The 22,395-nt window shown below is 42.5% G+C and overlaps 1 protein-coding gene across 8 annotated transcripts; it reads right to left on the minus strand.

Moving 5' to 3' along the window:
- Positions 1-12,884: 12,884 nt before the first annotated feature.
- Positions 12,885-20,637, minus strand: EXO5 (exonuclease 5). Of its 8 annotated transcripts, none has more exons than XM_023221262.2 (4): positions 20,478-20,637; positions 19,741-19,914; positions 19,568-19,625; positions 13,386-14,919 (listed from the first exon to the last, which is right to left on the minus strand). In XM_023221262.2, the coding sequence occupies exon 4, from the start codon at positions 14,887-14,889 to the stop codon at positions 13,768-13,770; it is 1,122 nt and encodes a 373-aa protein (XP_023077030.2). In that variant the 5' UTR covers positions 14,890-14,919; positions 19,568-19,625; positions 19,741-19,914; positions 20,478-20,637; the 3' UTR covers positions 13,386-13,767. The 8 variants fall into 8 exon arrangements, with proteins under 8 accessions (XP_023077034.2, XP_023077030.2, XP_023077028.2 ...); XM_023221260.2 differs by having other exon boundaries at positions 20,447-20,637; XM_023221266.2 differs by lacking the exon at positions 19,741-19,914 and having other exon boundaries at positions 12,885-14,919.
- Positions 20,638-22,395: the final 1,758 nt, after the last annotated feature.

Below are 22,395 nucleotides of genomic sequence, written 5' to 3' on the forward strand. Positions count from 1 at the left end.
AACTACACAATAGTAGAAAGAATAGTGATGAACTTCCATGTATCCATCCCCCAACTCCAGTAATTATCAACTCAGGGCCAATTCTGTTTCCTCTCTATCCCCAACCCCATTGCATAGTATTTTGAAGCAAATCCCAGAACATATAATTTCATCAATAAAAATAAAGACTTTAAAAACCATATTATTAACACATCTAAAATATTAACAACATTACCTTATCATTATCAAACATCAAGTCATTGCTCAAATTATCAATTTTCTCATAAATGCAATTTCTTTTAGAGTTTTAAAAAATTAAGTACAAATGCTGGGCACAGTGGCTCATGCCTGTAACCACAGCACTTTGGGAGGCTGTGTTATGCCCAGACCATTTATTCCCCAGAGAAGACCACCAGAGTCCGGAGTCAAAGCCAAGCGGCAAGGATCTTTATTACAGGTTCGAACCTGGAACTTCCTCACCAGTCATGAGACGAGCGGGAAAGTTCCTTAACTGGGCTCCAGACAGCATTTTTATAGTCAGGGGTAAACAGGTACAGAGTCATAGGGGATTTTGTACACATCAGACTTAGGATTGGCTGACATTTGAACAAGGTGATTGGGCTGATTATGATCGGTTCCCGCCATTTCTGGTATTTCGGTTACATTTTGATACACTGATGACGTTTATCAGGGGCTTGCAGGGTAGGGGTAGGGCGGTTACATTTTGAAACACTGATGACATTTATCAGGGGCTTGCAGGGTAGGGGTAGGGTAGGGGTAGGGTGGTTACATTTTGAAACACTGATGACGTTTATCAGGGGCTTGCAGGGTAGGGGTAGGGCTTGTTTTCCCGGTCTGCTCACCCGGTCTGTTCTGCTTTCTAGATTCCTGGAATTGTTTGCCTAAGTTAGTTCGGGAGTTGTTTTGCAGCCCTGGTCCCTGCTGTCCTGGTCCCTTTCAGCTGAAGAAGAGGGAGGATTGCTTGAGGCCAAGAGTTTGAGGCTGCAGTCAGCTATGATCACACCACAATGTTAGAGGTTGTAGAAAAGGGACACTCTATCATTCCTTTGTCATTTAGCAGCTGGATTATTTCTATAAAGAGGAGCTTCACATCATGTACTATGTAGTCATTCAGGTATACAGTTCACATAGGAATGTCAGGAAAAAAGAATTTATTTACCAGTCTTCAATTTCACAATTCCCAATTATCTTCTAAACATGACCAATTTTTGAGCATCATTATGAACTTGTGGGGAAAAGAAAGAGAGATCTGCCTGTTACTGTGTCTATATAGAAGGAAGTAGACATAAGAGACTCCATTTAGTTTTGTATTTGAGATGCTGTTAATCTGTGACCCTACCCCCAACTTTGTCCTTGCAAGAGACATGTGGTGTGGTGACTCAAAGTTTAATGGATATTGGGCTGTGCAGGATGTGTCTTTGTTAAACAAGTACCTGAAGGCAGCTTGCTGATTAAAAATCCTGCCCCTCCCTGGGCAATGGTACATCTCCGGGTAAAACCCATTGTGTGCTTTGTTTACTGAGTAAGGAGAAAACCGCCTTTAGGAATAAGGTGGGGCTTGCTGGAGCAATACTGCTAAAAGGTTTATGGAGATGTTCGCATATGCATCTCAAGGCACAGCATTTTCCTTTAAACTTATTCATGTTACAAGGGTTTTTGTTCATATGTCTTACTGCTGATTTCCTCCCTACAATGATCCTATTGTTCAGCCACTCCCTTATCTTTTTGATGGTAAAGATAATTATCAATAAATACTAAGGGAACTCAGAGGCCGGTGCCTGCGTGGGTCCTCTGAAAGCTGAGCACCGGTCCCCTGGGCCCCGCTTTTCTTTCTTTATACTTTGTCTCCGTGTCTTATTTCTTTTCTCAAGTCTCTCGTTCCACCTAACGAGAAGCACCCACAGGTGTGGAGGGGCAGGCCACCCCTTCATGAACTCATAAACATGTTTGATGTGCTTCAATCTATTGCTGTTGTTATCCCTACCAATACTCAAATTGTCACATCTTTGGCCATTGGGAGCCTCTTTAAGTTGGCTCTTGAGAGTCTTCTTTTGGAGTGATCCTATTAGTCTTCAATAGCTTGTTATCTATATGACAAGGTGCTTCAGGTTTCTCTTGTTCATTTCCTGACCCAGACCTTAAATCAGCCATTTCTCCAAGGAACCTGGCTCTTTTTAATGGGAGATGGTATTTCAAGACCTTGATCAGGCACCTGGTGGTGTTCACTGCTCCTGGGTTGGTTAGACATTGACTTTGAAGTTTTGAATTTCTGACATACTAGTGGCTAACAGTGTGGGCTGCAGAGATAGACCGCCTGGATTTGAATCAGTGCACTACCTCTTATGCAACACTGGGTCAGTTTATAAATTGATCTGTGCCTCAGTTTCCTCAAATGTAAAATGAAAACAATAACAGTACCTAAATTTGTAGGACCCTTGTGAGGTTTGTAAAGATTGACACATAATAACTGTACATATTTATGGGGTACACAGTGATATTTTGACATATAGTGTATATGTATAGTGCATGTGTATACATATGCATAGTGTATATGTATAACGTATAGTGTTCAGGGTAATTAACACATACATCATCTCAAATATTTATCATCTCTTTGTGTTGGGAATATTCAATATCCTCCTTCCAGCTATCTGAAACTATATTATTGTTAACTATAGTCATCCTACAGTGATATAGAACATGATCATTTATTCCTGCTATCTAGCTGTAATTTTCTATCCTTTAACAAATATCTTCCTATTCCCTCCTTCCCCAAATTCTTCCTGCCCTTTAGTATCCTCTTTTCTCCTTTTTACTTCTATAAGATCAACTTTTTAAAGCTTCTGCATGTGAGAACATGCATTGTTTAACCTTCTTTTCTTGGCTTATTTCACATAACATAATGTCCCCCAGTTACATAAGTGTTGCTGAGAATGACAGGATTTGATTAGATTAGATTTGATTTTTTTGAGAGGGAGTCTCACTCTGCCGCCAGGCTGGAGTGCAGTGGCGTGATCTCGGCTCACTGCAACCTCCGCCTCACAGGTTCAAGCGATTCTCCTGCCTCAGCCTCCTGAGTAGCTGGGACTACAGGTGTGTGCCACCACGCCCAGCTAATTTTTGTATTTTTAGTAGAGACAGAGTTTCACCATGTTGGCCAGGATGGTCTCGATCTCTTGACCTTGTGATCCACCCACCTCGGTCTTCCAAAGTGCTGGGATTATAGGCATGAGCTACTGCGCCCGGCCGATTTTATTCTTTTTTTCTGGCTAAATAGTATTCCATTGTGCATATACGCCACATTTTCTTCATCCATTCATCATTGTTAGACACCTAGATTGATTCCATATCTTGGCTATTGTGAATAGTGATGCAATAAATATGGGGATGCAGGTATTTCTTTGATATGTTTATTTCCTTTTATTTGGATAAGTGCCCCAGTGAGATTGCTGGATCATGTAATTCTATTTGTAGTTCTTTTTTTTTTTTTGAGACAGAGTCTCGCTCTGTCGCCCAGGCTGGAGTGCAGTGGCTGGATCTCAGCTCACTGCAAGCTCCACCTCCCAGGTTCACGCTATTCTCCTGCCTCAGCCTCAGGAGTAGCTGGGACTACAGGCGCCCACCACCTCACCTGGCTAGTTTTTTTGTATTTTTTTTTTAGTAGAGACCGGGTTTCACCATGTTAGCCAGGATGGTCTCGATCTCCTGACCTCGTGATCCGCCTGTCTCGGCCTCCCAAAGTGCTGGGATTACGGGCTTGAGCCACCGCGCCTGGCCTTATTTGTAGTTCTCAAAGGAACCTCCATACTGTTCTCTGCAGTGTCTGTACTAATTTGCATTCCCACCAACAGTGTAAGAGTTCCGTTTTGTCCACATCCTCATGGGCATTTCTTTTCTTTTTCTTTTTGATAATAGCCATCCTGAGGTGAGATGATACTTCATTGCAGTTTTGATCTGCATTTCCCTTGATTAAGTGATGTCCAACATTTTTCATATATTTTTTGGTCATTTGTATGTCTTCTTTTGAGAAATACCCAGATCTTTTTCCCACTTTTAATTGCATTGTTCATTTTTTTTTTTTTTTTTTTTTTTGCTGTTGAGACATTTGAGTTCCTTGTATATGCTGGATATGAATTCTTTGTTGAATGAATAGTTTGCAAATATTTTATCCCATTCTGCGGGTTGTCTTTTCATTCTGTTGTTTCCTTTGCTGTGCAGAAGAAGCTTTTTAGTTTGCTATAATACCATTTGTTTAGTTTTTGCTTTTGTTGTCTGTGCTTCTGAGGTCTTATTCATAAAATATTTCCCTGGACCAATATTCTGAAACATTTCCTCTACTTTTTCTTCTGGTAGTTTTATAGTTTCAGGTCCTATATTTAGGTCTTTAATCCATTTTGAGTTGATTTTTTTATAGGGTGAAAGATGAGACTCTAGTTTCATTCTTCGACATATTGATATCATTTTCTCAGCAGCATTTGTTGAAGAGACTGCTCTGTCCCCAAAAAGTATTCTTGGCACGTTTGTCAAAAATTAGTTAGCTGTAGATATGTGATTAATTCCTGGTTTCTCTATTCTGTTGCATTGATTTATGTGTCTGTTTTTATGCCAGTACAAGGCTGTTTTGGTTACTACAGCTTTGTACTATATTGTGAAGTTAGGTAGTGTGATCCCTCTGGCTTTGTTCTTTCTGCTCAGGATTGCTTTGGCTATTTGGGGTCTTGTGTGTCTCCCTACAAATTTTAAGACATTTTTCTATTTCTGTGAAGGTTGTCATTGATGTTCTGATAGGGATTGCACTGAATCTGTAGATTGCCTTAGGTAGTACGGTCATTTTACAGTATTAATTCTGATCCATGAGCATGTAATGTCTTTCCATTCGTTTGAATCCTCTTCAATTTATTTCATCAGTATTTTGTAGTTTTCTTCATGATGTCTTTCACCTCCTCAAATTTATTCCTCAATATTTAAATATTTTTGGTAGCAATTTAAATGGGATTTCCTTCTTGACTTCCTTTTTGGCTAGTTTGTTGTTCAAATATAGAAATGCTACTAATTGTTGTATTCCTATTCCTAGTTTGTTCACTGCTTTATTATGGAAGGGTACTAGATTTTGTCAAATGCTTTTTCCTGCATCAATTGACATAACTGCACGCTTTCCTCCTTTCATTTGTTATATGGTATATAATATTGATTTTCCAATATTAAACCACTCTTGCATCCCAGGAATAAATCCCACTTGATCATGGTGTATATTCCTTTAATGTGCTGCTGAATTTGGTTTGCTAGTAGTTTGTTGAGGATTTTTGCATCAATATTCCTAAGAGATATTGGTCTGTTGTTTTTTCCTGTAGCGTTTTTGTCCGGTTTCGATGTCAGGTTAAGGCTGGCCTCATAGGATGAGTCGAAAGTGTTACCTTATCTTGGCCGGGCATGGTGGCTCACACCTGTAATCCCAGCATTTTGGGAGGCCGAGGCGGGTGGAACACGAGGTCAGGAGATCAAAACCATCTTGTCTAACACGGTGAAACCCCATCTCTACTGAAAATACAAACAATTAGCCGGGCATGGTGGTGGGCACCTGTAGTCCCAGCTACTCCGGGTGCTGAGGCAGGAGAATGGCGTGAAACAGGGAGGCAGAGCTTGCAGTGAGCCGAGATCGCACCACTGTACTCCAGCCTGGGCGACACAGCAAAGACTCTGTCTCAAAAAAAAAAAAAAAAGTGTTACCTTATCTTCAATTTTTTGCAAAAGTTTGAGAACTGGTATTGCTTCTTCTTTAAATGTGTGGTAGAATTAACTAGTGAAGCCATCAGGTCTTGGGCTTTTGTCAAAGATTTTTGATTTCTGACTCAACCTCATTATTAGTTAATAGCACAGGACAATTTTCTGGGTGGCCTTGGAGCAACCTAGTTCTCTCCTCTTTCTCAATCATTCTTATTTCTTAAGAATAAGTGTAGCTGCAAGGCAAGGTGGCTCACACCTGTAATCCCAACAGTTTGGAAGGCCGAGGCAGATGGACCACCTGAGGTCAGGAGTTCAAGACCAGCCTGGCCAACACAGTGAAACTCCATCTCTACAAATATATAAAAATTAGCCAGACATCATGGCGGGTGCCTATAATCCCAGCTACTCAGGAGGCTGAGGTGGGAGAATCACTTGAACCCAGGAGGCAGAGGTTGCAGTGAGGCGAGATCGTGCCATTGCACTCCAGCCTGGGTGACAGAGTGAGACTCCATCTCAGAATAAAAAAAAAAGAAAAAATTAAGTGTGGAATATGCTGGGAATGCAACATTCCAAGATAAAGGAGATGGGTGGAAGAGCCCAGGCTCTCTTCCTGTCCCCCATAGAAACAGGATGCCCTTTAACATTTTAGCCCACTCTGTCATGTTGTTCCCATAGTTCCCATGGTATAAAACCCAGAGGAGCCAGGCACGGTGGCTCATGCCTGTAATCCCAGTACTTTGGGAGTCCGAGGGGGGCAGATCACTTGAGGTCAGGAGTTCGAGACCAGCCTGACCAACACAGTGAAACCCCGTCTCTACTAAAAATACAAAAATTAGCCAGGTGTCATGGCGGGTGCTTATAATCCCCAGGTGCTTGGGAGGCTGAGGCATGAGAATCACTTGAACCCAGCAGGCAGAGGTTGCAGTGACCCGAGATCGCACCACTGGACTCCAGCCTAGGAGACAGAGAGAAACCATGTCTCAAAAATAAATAAAAAATAAAACCCAGGGGGTGGGCAGCTTTCTGGGGTCTCTCAGGTGCGGTGCACATGGGACATGACACACAGGCCTCCACCCACCCTGGGTAGCTTTCCTGAGTCTTTCAGATGGCTTGTCCTGAATCCTAGGCTTCTGTTGTCTCTTGATTTCTAACTGTAAGTAACAAATTCACTGCATTTAACTTGCTCTGTGTGTGTTCCATCTAACCAGACTTGTGAAAGTAACCAAGATGCAATGAAATGGCTTTGACATATAGGTCTATCCAGATTTTCCCTTTCTTCATGATTTAGTCCTAGTCTTAGTATGTTTATGTTGCTAGTATTTTGTCCATTTCATTTAGTTTATCCAATTTGTTGGCATACACTTCTGCAAGTATTTGGTTGAAGAACCAACTTTTTGTTTCTTTGATTTTCTCTATTGTTTTTCTATTCATTATTTTGTTTATCTCTGCTCTCATCTTCATTATTTCCTTCCTTCTGATAACTTTGGGTTGAGTATTTATTTGAGAGATGGGGTCTCACTCTGTTGATTAGGTGGAGTGCAGTGGCATGATCATAGCTCACTGTCTGCAACTCCTGGGCTCAAGTGATCCTCCTGCCTCAGCCACCTGAGTAGCTGGGACTATAGGCATAAACCACCATGCCTGGTTAATTTTTGAATTTTTCGTAGAGACAGGGTCTTGCTTGGTTGCCCAGGTGAGTTTTGAAATACTAGCTTCAAGTGATGCTCCTACCTTCACAATCTCAAAGTGGTAGGATTACAGGTGTGAGCCACTGCACCTGGCCTCATTCTTCTTTTTCTAGTTCCTTAAGTTGTAAAGTTAAGTTGTTGTTGAATTTTTTTTTTTTTTTTTTAAGGTGAGTCTCACTCTGTCACCCAGGTGCTAGAGTGCAGTGGCATAATCATTGCTCACTACAGCCTCAAACTTCTGGGCTCAAGCAATCCTCCCCCTCAGCCTTCCTAGTAGCTAGGACTACAGGTGCCCACCACCACACCTATCTAATTTTTAAATTTTTGTACAGACAGCGTCTCACTATGTTTCCCAGGCTAGTTGTGAACTACTGGCCTCAAGTGATCCTCCTACCTTGGCCTCCCAAAATTCTGGGATTATAGGCATGAGCCACTATGCTCAGCCTTGCAATTTCTTAAAATAAGACAACAATGAAGATTGTCCCATTGATTGACTCTTCCCTTCACAAAGATTTCTCAGGCCAGGCACGGTGGCTCACGCCTGTTATCTCAGCACTTTGGGAGGCCGAGGTGGGTGGATCACCTGAGGTCAGGAGTTTTGAGACACGCCTGGCCACGATGAAGAAACCCCATCTTTACTAAAAATATAAAATTAGCTGGGCGTGGTGCACATGCCTGTAATCCCAGCTGCTCAGGAGACTGAGGCAGGAGAATCGCTAGAACTGGGGACGCAGAGGTTGCAGTGAAGTGAGCTGTGACTGCACTCTAGCCTGGGCAACAGGAGCGAAACTCCATGTCAAAAAAAAGATTTCTCTGTAGCATGCAATACGCAGTGCCGTTTGATAGCACTTTACCCCCATAGAACTTTTTTCAAAATTTGAGTTGGTCTTCTCAAAACTTGCCAGTGCTTTATCAACTCAGTTTATGTAATATTGTAAATCCTTTGTTGCCATTTCAACAATATTCACAGCATCTTCACCAGAAGCAGATTCCATCTCAAGAAACCACTTTATTTGCTCATCCATAAGAAGCAACTCCTTATCTGTTCAAGTTTTATCATGAGACTACAGCAATTCAGTCACATCTTCAGGCTCCACTTCTAATTCTAGTTGTCTTGGTTGGAGGTTAAAATCTCAACTCTTTTTTAAGAATGTTGTTTTTTAGTTCATTCTACCAAACATTTAAAGAAGCAGCAATACCAGTTCTTAAACTTTTGCAAAAAATTGAAGATAAGGTAACACTTTTTTTTTCTTGAGACAGAGTCTCGCTCTGTCGCCCAGGTTGCAGTGCTTGGCTCACTGCAAGCCCTGCCTCCCGGGTTCATGCCATTCTCCTGCCTCAGCCTCCCAATTAGCTGAGACTACAGGAGCCCGCCACCACGCCTGGCTAACTTTTTGTATTTTTAGTAGAGACGGGGTTTCACCGTGTTAGCCAGGATGGTCTCAATCTCCTGACCTCGTGATCCACCCCCCTCGGCCTCCCAAAGTGCTGGGATTACAGGCGAGTCACAAAATATCAACATTCTTAATGGCATCTAAAATGACAACTCCTTTTCAGGTTTTCAATTTACTTTGCCCAAATCCATCAGAGGAATCTCTACCTATGGCAGCTACAGCCTTATGAAATATATTTCTTAAATAACAACACTTGAAATTAAAAATGACTCGACCCATGGGCTGCAGAGTGGATGTTGTGTTAGAAGACATGAAAACAATAATCTCCTTATGTATCTCCATCAGAACTCTTGGATGAACGGGTATACTATCAATGAGCAGTAAGTTTGAGAGGAATCTTTTTTTCTGAGCAGTTCTCAACAATGGACTTAAAATAGTCAGTCATCCATGCTGTAAACAGATGTGCAATCCAGTGTATTAGTCAGGGTTCTCCAGAGGGACAGAACAGGATAGATGTACATATGAAGGGGAGTTTATTAAGGAGTATTGACGATCAAAAGGTAAAGTCCCAAGATAGGCCGTCTGCAAGCTGAGGAAGCCAGTCTGAGTCCCAAAACCTCAGAACCACCATGCCCCACTGATTTTTGTATTTTTAGTAGAGACACGGTTTCACCATGTTGGCCAGGCTGGTCTTGAACTCCTGACCTCAAGCAACCCACCCACCTTGGCCTCCCAAAGCACTGGGATTACAGGAGTGAGCCACCATGCCCGGCCAAAAACTAGACATTTTAATCTAATATGGTAACTCTGGATATCAGATTTTCCCCATTCCTCAGGGTTTCTATTTTATTTCATTGTTTAGGCTGTGTGTATCCCAAGAATCTGCATGAAATATAAACTTTTCTACTCAGGCCTTTTTTAATTCTGCACCTCCCCTCAGCATACATGGTGATTTTCTAGTTTCCCCATATATGCAGTTGCTTTTGAATGTCCTAGTCTTCAATGTCTTGCTCCCAAAAGGGGTTAAAAGAAAAATGAAGGAGGAAAAACTCAAGCTGTATGCAAACTGCTACAGAAATATGTGCACAGCTGTAGCCATAGGACTGGGGGGGTGAGGAACTGGTAGTTACTACTGTCCTAAGAGTTGAAACTGACCAAAATTAACTACAATTTATCATCTTCCCCAGAAGTTGCAAAATTTCAATAGACTCCAGATTCCAAAATAGTTACATCAGATAAGATTCTGTCAATGCAGCTGCTGTCTAGGCTGGGAGACAGATTTCTGGTGCTTTCTACACTGCCATTTTCTCCAAATCCTCTCTCCATTCTCCCTTTTCTTGCAGTCATAGAATTTAGTTTTGGTCAGGGCATATGCTTGCTGAGAATAAAAACTACACATCCCAACCTTTCTTGCAGTTATCTATGCCGAGGTGGCCAAATTTTGGCCAGTGGGCTCTAAGTGAAAGTAGTAGTACACATTTTTAAAGTGTCCTTAAAGGGGTGTCTTTCTGCTATTCCAACTTTATGCTGAATGTGTAATGGGTGACTGGATTTTTGCCAGCCATTTTGGACTATGAAGAAGATACACGTTTATGTCAGAGAAACAAGAGGGAAGGAATCTGGGCTCTTGACATCATAGGGTGCCACACCAGTCCTGGACTAACTATAGTTAGGCTTTTAAGTGAGAAATACACTTCTATTTTGTTTAACCACTATTGTTTTGGTGATTTCTATTATAAACAATTGATCCTAATCCCAATTAAGGTATTCAACTCATTTCCTGGCCCAGAAAACAGTTTTTTAAAAATCAAGAAATAGCTTTGTTGTGACATCTCTTTTATCCACTCACTAAACAAATGTCCGCCAGGGCTGTAATTTGGAGTTCAGACATGTTAGGCAGAATTCATAAGGGAGAGATGACATTATTAGACATGCGAAGGCTGAAACAGGAAGGTATTTGTTATAGAAAACAGCATCAGTGATTGTCTTAGTCATTCGAGATGCTGTAACAAAACACCACAAACTGAGTGGCTTATAAACAACAAAAATGTATTTCTCATAGTCTTGGGGGCACCTTCTCACTGTGTCCTCACATCATGGAAAGACTGAAGAGTTCCCTCAGAACTCTTTTATAAGGGCACCAATCCTATTCATGAGGGCTCTTCCCTCATTACCTAATCACCTCCCAAAGGCCCACCTCTTAATACTACCATATTGAGGGTTTGGATTTCAACATACTAATTTGAGGGGGCACAAACATTCATAAGCAGTGATCCTGGGGTGGTCCCAACTAAAGATGTCTCAACTTATGAGAAACCCTAAGGTTATAACCAGAAGATGTTAACTTAAAATAAGGATTTGAAGTCTCAAGGAATTACTGAATTCTCAATAATGTCAGTATCTGAAAACAAATTTTCTTTTTCCTTTTTGAGACAGTTTTACTCTGTTGCCCAGGCTGGAGTACAGTGGTGTGATTTCGGCTCACTGCAACTTCTGCCTTCTGGGTTCAAGTGATTCTCCTGCCTCAGCCTCCTGAGTAGCTTGGATTACAGGTGTGTACCACCACACCCAGCTAATTTTTGTATTTTTAGTAGAGATGGGGTTTCACCATGTTGGCCAGGCTGGTCTTCAACTCCTGACCTCAGGTGATTCACCCACCTCAGCCTCCCAAAGTGCTGGGATTACAGGCAAGCCACTGCGCCTGTCCCTTTTTCCTGTTCTTAAAACTTCTGGTATAACTAAGATGATGCTATAGAACTTGAGCAAGTTCTTTTCTTGAAGACTATTAGCTTAATACTGTTTATCCCATAAGGTACAGTTTACTATGCTCCCAATTTAACTCTAAACTTACTAGGGCCTATAATAACATACAGTCCAGGAGGTTTAACAAGAAAACTTTTATAACATAATGATTAAGAACATAAGCACTGCAGTCAGACATATCTAGGCTGGAGTCTACTACTTTCAAACAGTGGAACCCTGGAAACTTTTTTTAAATTTTTAAATTTTTTTGCAGTAGCATGATCATAGCTCACTGTAACCTTGAATTCTTGGGTTCAAGTGATCCTCCTGCCTCAGCCTACCAAGTAGCTAGGACTACAGGCATGCGCCACCATGCCTGGATTTTTTTTTTTTTTTTTTTTTTGAGATGGGGCCTTGCTATGTTGCCCAGGCTGGTCTTTAACTTCTGTCCTCAAGTGATCTTCATACCTTGCCCTCCCAAAGTACTAAGATTACAGGTGTGAGCTACTACACCCAGCTAGGAAAATTATATAACCCTTCTAGGTCTCAGTTCCCTCGCTGGAGATAATGGATACAGATTTAATTACAATGTGCTTAGTACAGTGCCTGGCCATAACAGTCACTCAGTAAAAAGTCATCATAAGATTTCAGGGTCCATAAGAAGAGTATGTGTAGTTAAGAAGGGCCTCCAGAGACAACCTACCTTATCTTCTACAGATGTCCAGGATTTACCAGCTCATGTATAGCATGGAATCATACAACATTCACCATGTTCTGTTGGCTCTTAACGTTCCAGTTAATACAGAAACTCTACCCCTGCCAATTGCCCTCCCCATGCACTGACTTCTGCAAATTCTCCAGTAGTGTCACCACAAACAAGTCCTTATCTTCCAGGTGACATCTGTATCATTCCTTCCTCCAGCTTCTTTGATGATGTTTGTAGTTAAAAGCTCCACTGCCTTCTAAGATGCATTGGGATTCCTCTCCACTACCTTTACATTTTCCTTTAAATGTTATTTTTCACCTTATAAAAAGGGTATCATGCTATATGTAATTTTTAGGACTTTTTTCACCTAATGTTGTGCTGCTAATATTCATGCATATTGTTTTATGTCACTGTAGCTCGTTTGTTTTGGCTACTGTACATTATCCACTCTTCTGATGATGGGCACCTGGGTAGCTTCTAGGCTTCTGCTATTGTGAAAGTGCCACAAAGTATATTCGTGTTTACATTTTCTATTGTACATGTATGTTTCTTACAGCATATACCCAGGAATGCTACTGCTGGACTGTAATATGTGAATGTTACATGTTACTTCATGTATTATTATTATTAAAGACAGAGTCTCACTCTGTTGCCCAGGCTGGAGTGCAGCGGTGTGATCTCAGCTCACTGTAACCTCTGCCTACCCGGTTCAAGCTATTCTCCTGTCTCAGCCTCCCAAGTAGCTGGGACTACAGGTGCACACCACCACCCCTGGCTAATTTTTGTATTTTTAGTAGAGATGGGCTTTCACCATATTGCTCAGGCTGGTCTTGAACTCCTGACCTCAGGTGATCCACCTACCTCAGCTTCACAAAGTGCTGGGATTACAGGCGTGTGCCACTGCACCCAGCCATGTATTATGTTTTTCATATCTAATATTTTCACTTTTTATGACTTCCTGTTTCTACTTCATCTTTCCTTGTCTCTTTGAGAATATTTATTACGTTTATGTTTTGGTCTGTTCATTCTGATTCAAAAATATGTTTATGTATGTATTTAAAGGCTTGGAATAACATGTACACAACTATGTATGGTGGCCATCTTTGAAGGACTGCAATTATGAAAAAATCGTCAGTTCAACTGTCCCAGACAGCATTTCATTGTATTATGTAACTGTAGAAAGCCTTGATCAAGATAAAAATAGGGATGACTTATCAGAAACTGAAGAATTTTCTTAAGAAAGCAATGTTTACTGAAGGATACCTTCATTCCAGCCATGATGAGCATCTGTCTTCTTAGGCAACCATGGTGAAGCTCCAGGGTAGTATAACCCATCTCTCCCACTCATCTCTGAGCCTTGGTCCTGGACTGAATGTGGTTAGAGGTTGTGGAAATAAAAAAAGAAACAAAGTAAGAACACTGTCCATAAAAGCCAAGCTCAGAGACTGGTCCTCTTTTGCTTAGGTACAACAGGAGCAGGAAGGATCGACATTCTTGAAAGCATACCTTCTATTCATTTGGCTTTTTTGGCTTGGGGCCCCAGTGTAGAGCTGAGTACTCCACTGCCCCTTCTCCACTCACAAATGTCTGCATATGCACATGTCCGGCACTTCCAAGCGTCCTCCACATCAACTCCCTGGGGCTCTCGGTGGCCCATCCAGTAGGCCATATAATGCTGCACCTTGGCTCTCACCTCCTTCTCTTCAAAGGCTACAATCTCAGTACCCAGCACTGTGGCAGTCTCTTGGTGGATATACTCAATCTTCAAGATATCAATAACTGGGAGGTCTGACAGTGTTAGAGACAAGAAGACCAGTTCCATGAGGTCACCCAAAGATTTCACAGAGAAGCCTCCTTTCTGGGCATGCCTCAGCACTGATGGCCCGAGTGGCTTTTCTGGACACAACTTCGTGTGGTGGATTAAGCTAGCAGGGGTCACTTTTCCTTGTACCATGGCATCAAAGATATATTTGTATAGGCTGACTTGAAAACAGTCTTTCTTTTTCTGAGCTTCCAGAGGGAGCACAGGGCGCCTGCGTGTCTTGAGTTCTGCCAGTTCCAGTTCCCCCTTGGCTGTATAGTGCAGCTCATCAATCACTCCAACAAGAAGTACACCCTCCACTTCTCCAAACACGGGAAACTCTCTGATGTGCCCTTCTGACTGCAGGGTAGGAATCATCAAAAGTATGTTCAGAAACTTAATTGCCCAAGCATCTTCTTTAGTGGTGACTGGGACAGTCACAAGATCATGAAGTTCTAGTTCTCTAGCTAGGTGTATGCTGGCACCAGTGTCCAAAACAGCTGCCTTCTCAGGTGCCAAAAAACCAGGAAGCTCCTTCCCATATGCTGTTTGCAGTTCACACCAGTTCTGAGTAGCCAGGTCAGTGACATACAGATATTTAAGGTGGAATCTCTCCATGGGTGATAAGATATCCAATCCTCTTTTCCAGTTTTGTAAGCTTATGGGTTTGTCATCCTTCCCAAGGGATTCAGAAGATGGGCCAGGCATGTTAACTAAAGCATTTGACTCTTGGGCATCTTCTAGGTCCAGAAAATCCAGGAATTCTGAGTCACTCAAGTCTGAGAACCCTGAGGCTTCTGCTGACACTGTCTCCTCTTCTCTTGTCTCTGCCATGGCACAGCTCTGGACTGGGCTAGAAGGGCCCTGCATAACATGTTAAAGAAATGCATTGTTCAAATAAAAACTTTCTCAAAAGCACTTTCAAATTTCAGTAAGATAAAAACAAAATCATGACAAATTATTTACTTACATTCTTTAAAAAAGCCAGTTTATTTATGACCAATTAGTAATGCCATAGAGTTGTAGTACGGGTATGTATTGCAATAGGGTTCCTTATATAATCCATATATATCACTTGGGAGAATTTTTTTTTTTTTTTTGAGATAGAGTCTCACTCTGTCACCCAGGCTGGAGTGCAGTGGCGCGATCTCGGCTCACTGCAAGCTCCGCCTCCCGGGTTCATACCATTCTCCTGCTTCAGCCTCCTGAGTAGCTGGGACTATAGGTGCCTGCCACCATGCCCGGCTAATTTTTTGTATTTTTAGTAGAGACGGGGTTTCACCGTGTTAACCAGGATGGTCTTAATCTCCTGACCTCATGATCCACCCACCTCAGCCTCCCAAAGTGCTGGGATTACAGGCATAAGCCACTGCAGAATTTTTAAAGGGGAAAAATAGTTTTATTCCTGGATCTTCCACTAACATACTGTGTATGACTTTAAGCAAACCACCTTTCTTGGTCTCAGTTTCTTCAGATTTAAAAAGAGATTTGAGGCCAGGCAGGTGGCTCACGCCTGTAATCCCAGCACTTTGGAAGGCCGAGGCGGGCAGATCACTTGAGGTCAGAAGTTCAAGACCAGCCTGGCTAACATGGTGAAACCCTATCTCTACTAAAAATACAAAAATTAGCTGGGTATGGTGGCACACACCTGTATTCCTAGTTACTTGGGAGGCTGAGGCAGGAGAATTGCTTGAACAGGGAGATGGAGGTTGCAGTGAGCCGCGACTGTGCCACTGCACTCCAGCCTAGGTGATAGAGCAAGACTCTGTCTCAAGAAAAAGAAAAAAAAAAAAAAAGGAGATTTGAGGTTTGCCTTTTCTGCTTCAAAATTCTATTAACTTGAAAGAGTATTTCGTTATTTTAAGTGAATATACATCTTTGTAGGAACAATGTTTGAGAAGTTTACCAAGGGCCACCTTCTACAATTCCCTTGATACAAAGTCCGTGATGAGGAAAATGAACCTCAACTACAAACTGTTCCTTGAGAGAAAGTAGCTCTGCAATAACTGTTTTGAAATGCAGTTCAAGGAACCTAGTATGGCAAAATTCAAAGATCAACTATAGATAAATACAAATAAATATAGTCTAACACAAATTAATGCATGAAGTAATAAGAGGATGTTACAGCAACACATGGAAATTAGTAGCTTGACTTCATAAATTATCCTCTTAATATTATAGAAATTGGGGCTGGGCGCGGTGGCTCATGCCTGTAATCCCAGCACTTTGGGAGGCTGAGGCGGGCAGATCACGAGGTCAGGAGATCGAGACCATCCTGGCTAACATGGTGAAACCCCGTCTCTATTAAAAAAATACAAAAACATTAGCCAGGCATGGTGGCGGGTGCCTGTAGACCTAGCTACACGGGAGGCCGAGGCAGGAGAATGGCGTGAACCGGGGAGGCGGAGCTTGCAGTAAGCCGAGATCACGCCACTGCATTCCAGCCTGGTTGACAGAGCAAGACTCTGTCTCAAAAAAATAAAAAATAAAAAATAAATATATATATATAATAGAAATTGGTGTCTGTCACTAAACTGGGGTTTCCCATTAAGTTTATTTTCTCCCTCCACAAGAAACTAGCTTATAATGGGAAAAAAATCTGCCTATTAGAGATTAAAAACTCAAAATTTACTGCTATAACAGAGAGTATTTATTGTGCGGTTAATTATTGTAAGCCAAGTGTTTTATATCCAATATCTTACTACCCTACTGTGGGATGGGTACTGTACTCTTTTTTTCTTTCAACTTTTTACTATAAAGATTTTCAAGGCCAGGTACAGTGGTTCAAGCCTGTAATCCCAGCACTTTAGGAGGCCGAGGCAGGTGGATCACCTGGGGTCGGGAGTTTGAGACCAGCCTGGCCAACATGGTGAAACCTCATCTCTACTAAAAATATAAAAAATTAGCCGGGTGTGATGGCAGGTACCTGTAATGCCAGCTACTCGGGAGGCTGAGGCAGGAAAATTGCTTGGACCTAGGAGGCGGAGGTTGCAGTGAGCTGAGATAGCGCCACTGCACTCCAGCCTGGGCGGCAGAGTGAAGACTCCGTCTCAAAAAAAATAAAAATAAAAAAAGATTGACATACAGAGAAGTAGAAAGAATAGAACAATGAACACCCATATCCACACCATGTAGATGAACAACTGCTGACATTTTGCTGTAGTTGCTTCTTGTGTGTGTACTTTTTTGGTTTTGGCTGACCTATTTTAAAGTAAATTACAGACATCATAACACTTTAAAATCTAAATGTCCCAGCATACATTTCCAAATGGCATTCTTCTTCATAACCACAATACTGTCTTCCAAATGACATTCTCCTCATAACTACACTATCACATCTAACAAAATTAGTAATTCCTTAACATTCCAGTTCATATTTGAATTTCCCCAACTGTCCTCAAAATGTCCCAGATAGCTTTTCTTTAATCCAGGAAACAAAGACCACACATTATGTTTGATTGTTTTGTCTTTCAAGTATTTTTTAATCTTAAGAAACTAGGCGGCCGGGCGCGGTGGTTCATGCCTATAATCCCGGCACTTTGGGAGGCCAAGGCGGGCGGATCACGAGGTCAGGAGATCGAGACCATCATGGCTAACACGGTGAAACCCCATCTCTACTAAAAGTACAAAAAATTAGCCGGGCGTGGCAGCAGGCACCTATAGTTCCAGCTACTCAGGAGGCTGAGGTAGGAGAATGGTGTGAACCTAGGAGGCTGAGCTTGCAGTGAGCTGAGATCCCGCCACTGCACTCTAGCCTGGGCAACAGAGCGAGACTCCATCTCAAAAAAAAAAAAAAAAAAAGAAAGAAAGAAACTAGGCAAATTATGAAGATACTCTTTTTAAGCCTTCCTCCTAACCCCACATATCTAACCTGCATAGAGAGTAAACAAAACAAGATACAACCAGTCCACTAGTGTTTGACTTTGAGTGCCAGGAAAATAAATAATTTGACATAGAATTTAAGCTGATTGAGATAGCTATGAACCAAATCTCCTTCTTGTTATTCTAATAAGCAGTGAAATAAGTTGAACACACCAACTCCTATGTCAAAGCGTAAGAAGTGATGCCCTGAAAACGTCATTAATATCAATTGTGGTTGTGTTTAACTGATTTTTAAATAGTCTAAATGTCACTAATAAAAGAAAACATAGATAGCTAGAAGAAAAGTTATCTGCAATGAATACAAATAACACAATAGTAAGACTTTTGCTTATAGAGTATCCTATAAAGTTATTGCTTTACAGGATATTTCAATAGTAACAAAACACAGAAGCTGTACATTTGCACAAGTGTTATAAACCGTAAATGTGCTTTAAATAATTTCAAGAAACTATTTCAACTATGAAGTCTCTGAAAATTGCAAAGGATCTTTACCCTTCACTAAGAAACTAAAGTTAAAGCGCACTTGTAACATATATGCTATGAAGTTTTTGTGGGGTGTAAGGGGGAACTCCAAGTCCAAATCAATTAACCTTAAAATATTTTATTTCAAATATCTAGACCTGGCTGTCCAATATGGTAACCACTAGTAGCCACTAGCCATACGTGGCTACTCATATATTAAGTGCTCAGTAGGTACATCTGGCTGGTGGATACAGATAAGGCACAGATAGAGAACATTTCCCTGATCACAGAAAGCTCTATTGAACAGCACAGAGTTAAGACTATTTTCTGTGTACACATTAACTCCCCAAAGAGAGAGTAAGCTCCTGAAATGTATGGAGTTCCTACTCATTTTACATACAACATTGAGAACAGGTAGTCGTAAACAGGGAAGTGAAATGTCTTTTGGAGAAGATACAAAGCAGGGCATTCTCTGTGAAAGTATTCATCTATAAGAATAAAACAGTACACTAAGAATGGACAACTGACACTCAGATGTGTGGCTGGGACTTTCCTATCCAGAAAAGAATCCAGAAGAGAGCATAATGCAGTGCATTGTGTCCCAAATTGTAGTTTGTATCTCTGACACGAGACGATTTTACATAGCACATGGACTGACATTTTTAGATACACCTTAGAATAACTATACTATTATTGGAGCAGCCATCAAATGGCTAATTTCACAGACATGGTTTCTTAGGACAAGTTTGATTTAACAAAAGTAAGTAAAAACATTTAAGAATAATACAGGTAGTACACAGGTACGGCAAAATTGTTAGGTAGTAAGTGAATGGCATGCTGGGAAACAGCATAACGCCAAGAGTCTGAGAGTCCTCCTACAGATCTGGAATCTGAACCTAATCCTGAGTGGTTCGGTAGCATTTAGTAGTATGCTACTTGCCTTTTGAGTAAGCTTGGACAAGGTTCTAGTTTTCCTTAAGTTACTGACACATCTTTAAAATACCTACTAACCCTACTCAGCTATCCGACCATTGAGTGATAACATATAGTACACATATTGGCACTCGGTAAAGACAGATCTTGTTTTTCCCAAGTAAGAGATGAGAGAGTGTATCGATTCCCCCGACAAAGGAGATTAAACTTTAGAAGAGAAGAAACTCCTATTCACCTGTGACTTAGTTGATCTTCCTCCTCATAGGGAAGGCCAGAATGCTGAAATGACAAGGCTAGGGAAGAGAAAGAAGTTCTGAAAGACCAGGTCTGCATTAAAGAACCTAAATTAGCAACTTAGGTCCTTGCTATGGTAGAACCGTAGAACCGGAACTTCTGGTCCTTTCTTACCTGACCATTCCCATGTTGGGTGTTTTCTCCTCTCAGATTCACACTGCACAGTCTGTTACCCACCCCAGATCCTAGTCTACATAACGCTCGCCTCTCTCCTGGGGCAAACTCTCTCCATGATTTCTTCGTTTCCCCCGTACTCTGGATGCAGTGACTTGAGCCAATCCCTCCTCCCTGAAAGTAAAAGGGTCAAACATAACCAAGGTCCCCGAGGAGCTCCGAGATCAGTTCCCTCTTCCAGCTCCATTCTCAACCCAACAGCTCAGGCAAGAGACCTTATGACAGCGGCTCTTTCTGATGGGTTCCAGACTTCCGCGGAATTGCCAATGGCAACATCCTGACTTGTTCAGTGCAGCCCGGACTTGTGGGCTGCGTTTGCCTTCAGCGGAGATCTTTTCTCTGACCCTAAAGCACTGTCTCCCAGGGAGTGCCATGCATGTCCTAAAGTGTACTGCGCACTTCCTAAAGCGCTAGCAGAGCCAGGAATGAGAGCAAGGAGTCGTCCACCTCGGGAAGGAGTCCCGGCCGACAGCACCGTGTTCCGAGGGCAAAGGTCCGGAACAGGAACGCGGCCTGCGAGGGGAGACGAGACTAGCCGCTTCCCGGGAGCCGCTCCCACCAAGGGAGGGGAACGCGGCGATCGCAGAGACAGAACCCTAGGCCCCGAAACGCAGCCTCCCACCCCATTCTCCCGCCTTCCGCTAACCTCGGATACTCCTCCGAACCTCGGACTTCACCTGGTTTCGCCGCGGCCTCGGAGCTGCTCCCGGACGCTCCCAGCGAGGAGACGGAAGAAGCAGGGAAGAGCGCGCTGCCGGAGCGGACTACACCGTCTGCCCAGCCACTTGCAAAAAAGCCGCCCAGAGCCCAGTCCCAGAGTGCCCCGCGGCTGTCCACGGACCGCCTTCCCAGAGGCCTTCGCGGCGCCGCCTACCTCGCGAGCCTGCGGCTGGGGCGGAAATCTGTCTTTGTGGGTGGGGGTGCTGCTTTTGCGAGGACAGGTTTTGGGAGCTCGCTAAAGCCGGTCAGTCCCTCTCTTTGCGCCGCTGTCTGTGGGTCGTTTAATTCCGGGCGCAGCTGACCTGTAAGCTCCCTCTCTGGCGAGGTCTCCCAGTTACCACCAGGACAGTCCGAGCAAGGTCTGGGCCCGTCGCTGCCCCCCGGTGAAGTGCCGCGTCTTGGCTTGGCCATCCGTGGATTCAGCATCCCCACCTTAGCACCTCCCGCCAGCTTTTCCAGTGAGAGCAAAACCACAAACTCACTTTCGAGAGATGCTGGCCCTTCCCTCATCAATATATATATTTTTTTCTGTTTGCTTACTCTTAACTAACCTTTTATTGATAAATATAACACAATTTTATTCTGAAATATAAAGCAAAGTGTAATTATTATGAACAGACAAGTCATTAGAGAGAAAAAAGAATAGTGTCAGGTTCTTCGCAGATACATTTCCTGAGAAAACCACTAGCCCGACTTTTATGACACTTTTCTTTTCTTTTCTTTCTTTCTTTCTTTATTTTACCAAAAGCAGATACTTGATTCTTTGCTTTTCTTTACGGTTTATCACTCATACTTGAAAACTGGATTTATGACAAAGGTGGCATCATACAGCCATGGAGAAAAGACGGTCTATTCAATGAAGGTTCTGACAATATGAAGGCCAGGCACGGTGGCGCACACCTGTAATCCCAGCACTTTGGCAGGCCGAGGCGGGAGGATCACGAGGTTAAGAGATCGAGACCATCCTGGCCAACATGGTGAAACCCTGTCTCTACTAAAAAGTACAAAAATGACCTGGGGGTGGTGGCACACATCTGTAGTCCCAGCTACTCGGGAGGCTGAGGCAGGAGAGTCGCTTGAACCAGGAGGCAGAGGTTGCAGTGAGCAGAGATCACACCACTGCATTCCAGCCTGGGCAACAGAGGGAGACTCTATCTCAAAACAAAACAAAACAAAAAAACAAAACAGGACCTCTCTCATTTCATCACAAAAATCAATTCCAGTTGGATTAAGACCTAAATGTGAAATCCTAAACTATAAAGCCTTTAGAATATAATGTAGGAAGATATCTTTGGACTTAGAAGAGGTAAATATTTTTAAACAAAAATAGAAAAATATTAAATTGGCCAGGCATGGTGGCTCATACCTGTAATACCAACACTTTGGGAGGCCACGGCTGGCGGATCACTTGAGGTCAGGAGTTGAGACCAGCCTGGCCAACATGGTGAACTCCTATCTTTACCAAAAATACAAAAAATTAGCCAACTATGATGGCAGATGCCTGTAATCCCAGTTACTCGGGAGGCTGAGGCAGGAGAATCGCTTGAACCCAGGAGGCGGAGGTTGCAGTGAGCTGAGATTATGCCACTGCACTCCAGCCTGGGCAACAAGAGTGAAACTCCGTCTCAGAAACAAAAACAAAACGAAACCATCAGATCTTGTGAGATTTATTCACTATCACGAGAACAGCATAGGAAAGACCTGCCCCCAAGATTCAATTACTTCCTACCCCGTACTTCCCCCTGATATGTGGGAATTACGGGAGCTACACTTCAATATGAGGTTTGGGTTGGGACACAACCAAACCATATCATTGAGGAAATGCTTTTTAATCCTCTGAGATATGAGAAGGCATTTCTGGATTGAGGCTGCAAA

Source organism: Piliocolobus tephrosceles, chromosome 1 (genome assembly GCF_002776525.5).
Source record: "Piliocolobus tephrosceles isolate RC106 chromosome 1, ASM277652v3, whole genome shotgun sequence".
Lineage (NCBI taxonomy): Eukaryota > Metazoa > Chordata > Mammalia > Primates > Cercopithecidae > Piliocolobus > Piliocolobus tephrosceles.

What these genes read in the sequence shown, in the direction of transcription:
- EXO5 (XM_023221258.3), bottom strand. Translation starts at nt 20,174, where the DNA reads ATGGCACTCCCTGGGAGACAGTGCTTTAGGGTCAGAGAAAAGATCTCC. An exon ending in GAAAGAGCCGCTGTCATAAG is followed by an intron (nt 19,915 to 20,015) that starts GTCTCTTGCCTG and finishes TTTTACTTTCAG; the next exon opens with GGAGGAGGGATTGGCTCAAG. An exon ending in CCCAACATGGGAATGGTCAG is followed by an intron (nt 14,920 to 19,740) that starts GTAAGAAAGGAC and finishes CATGTTATGCAG; the next exon opens with GGCCCTTCTAGCCCAGTCCA.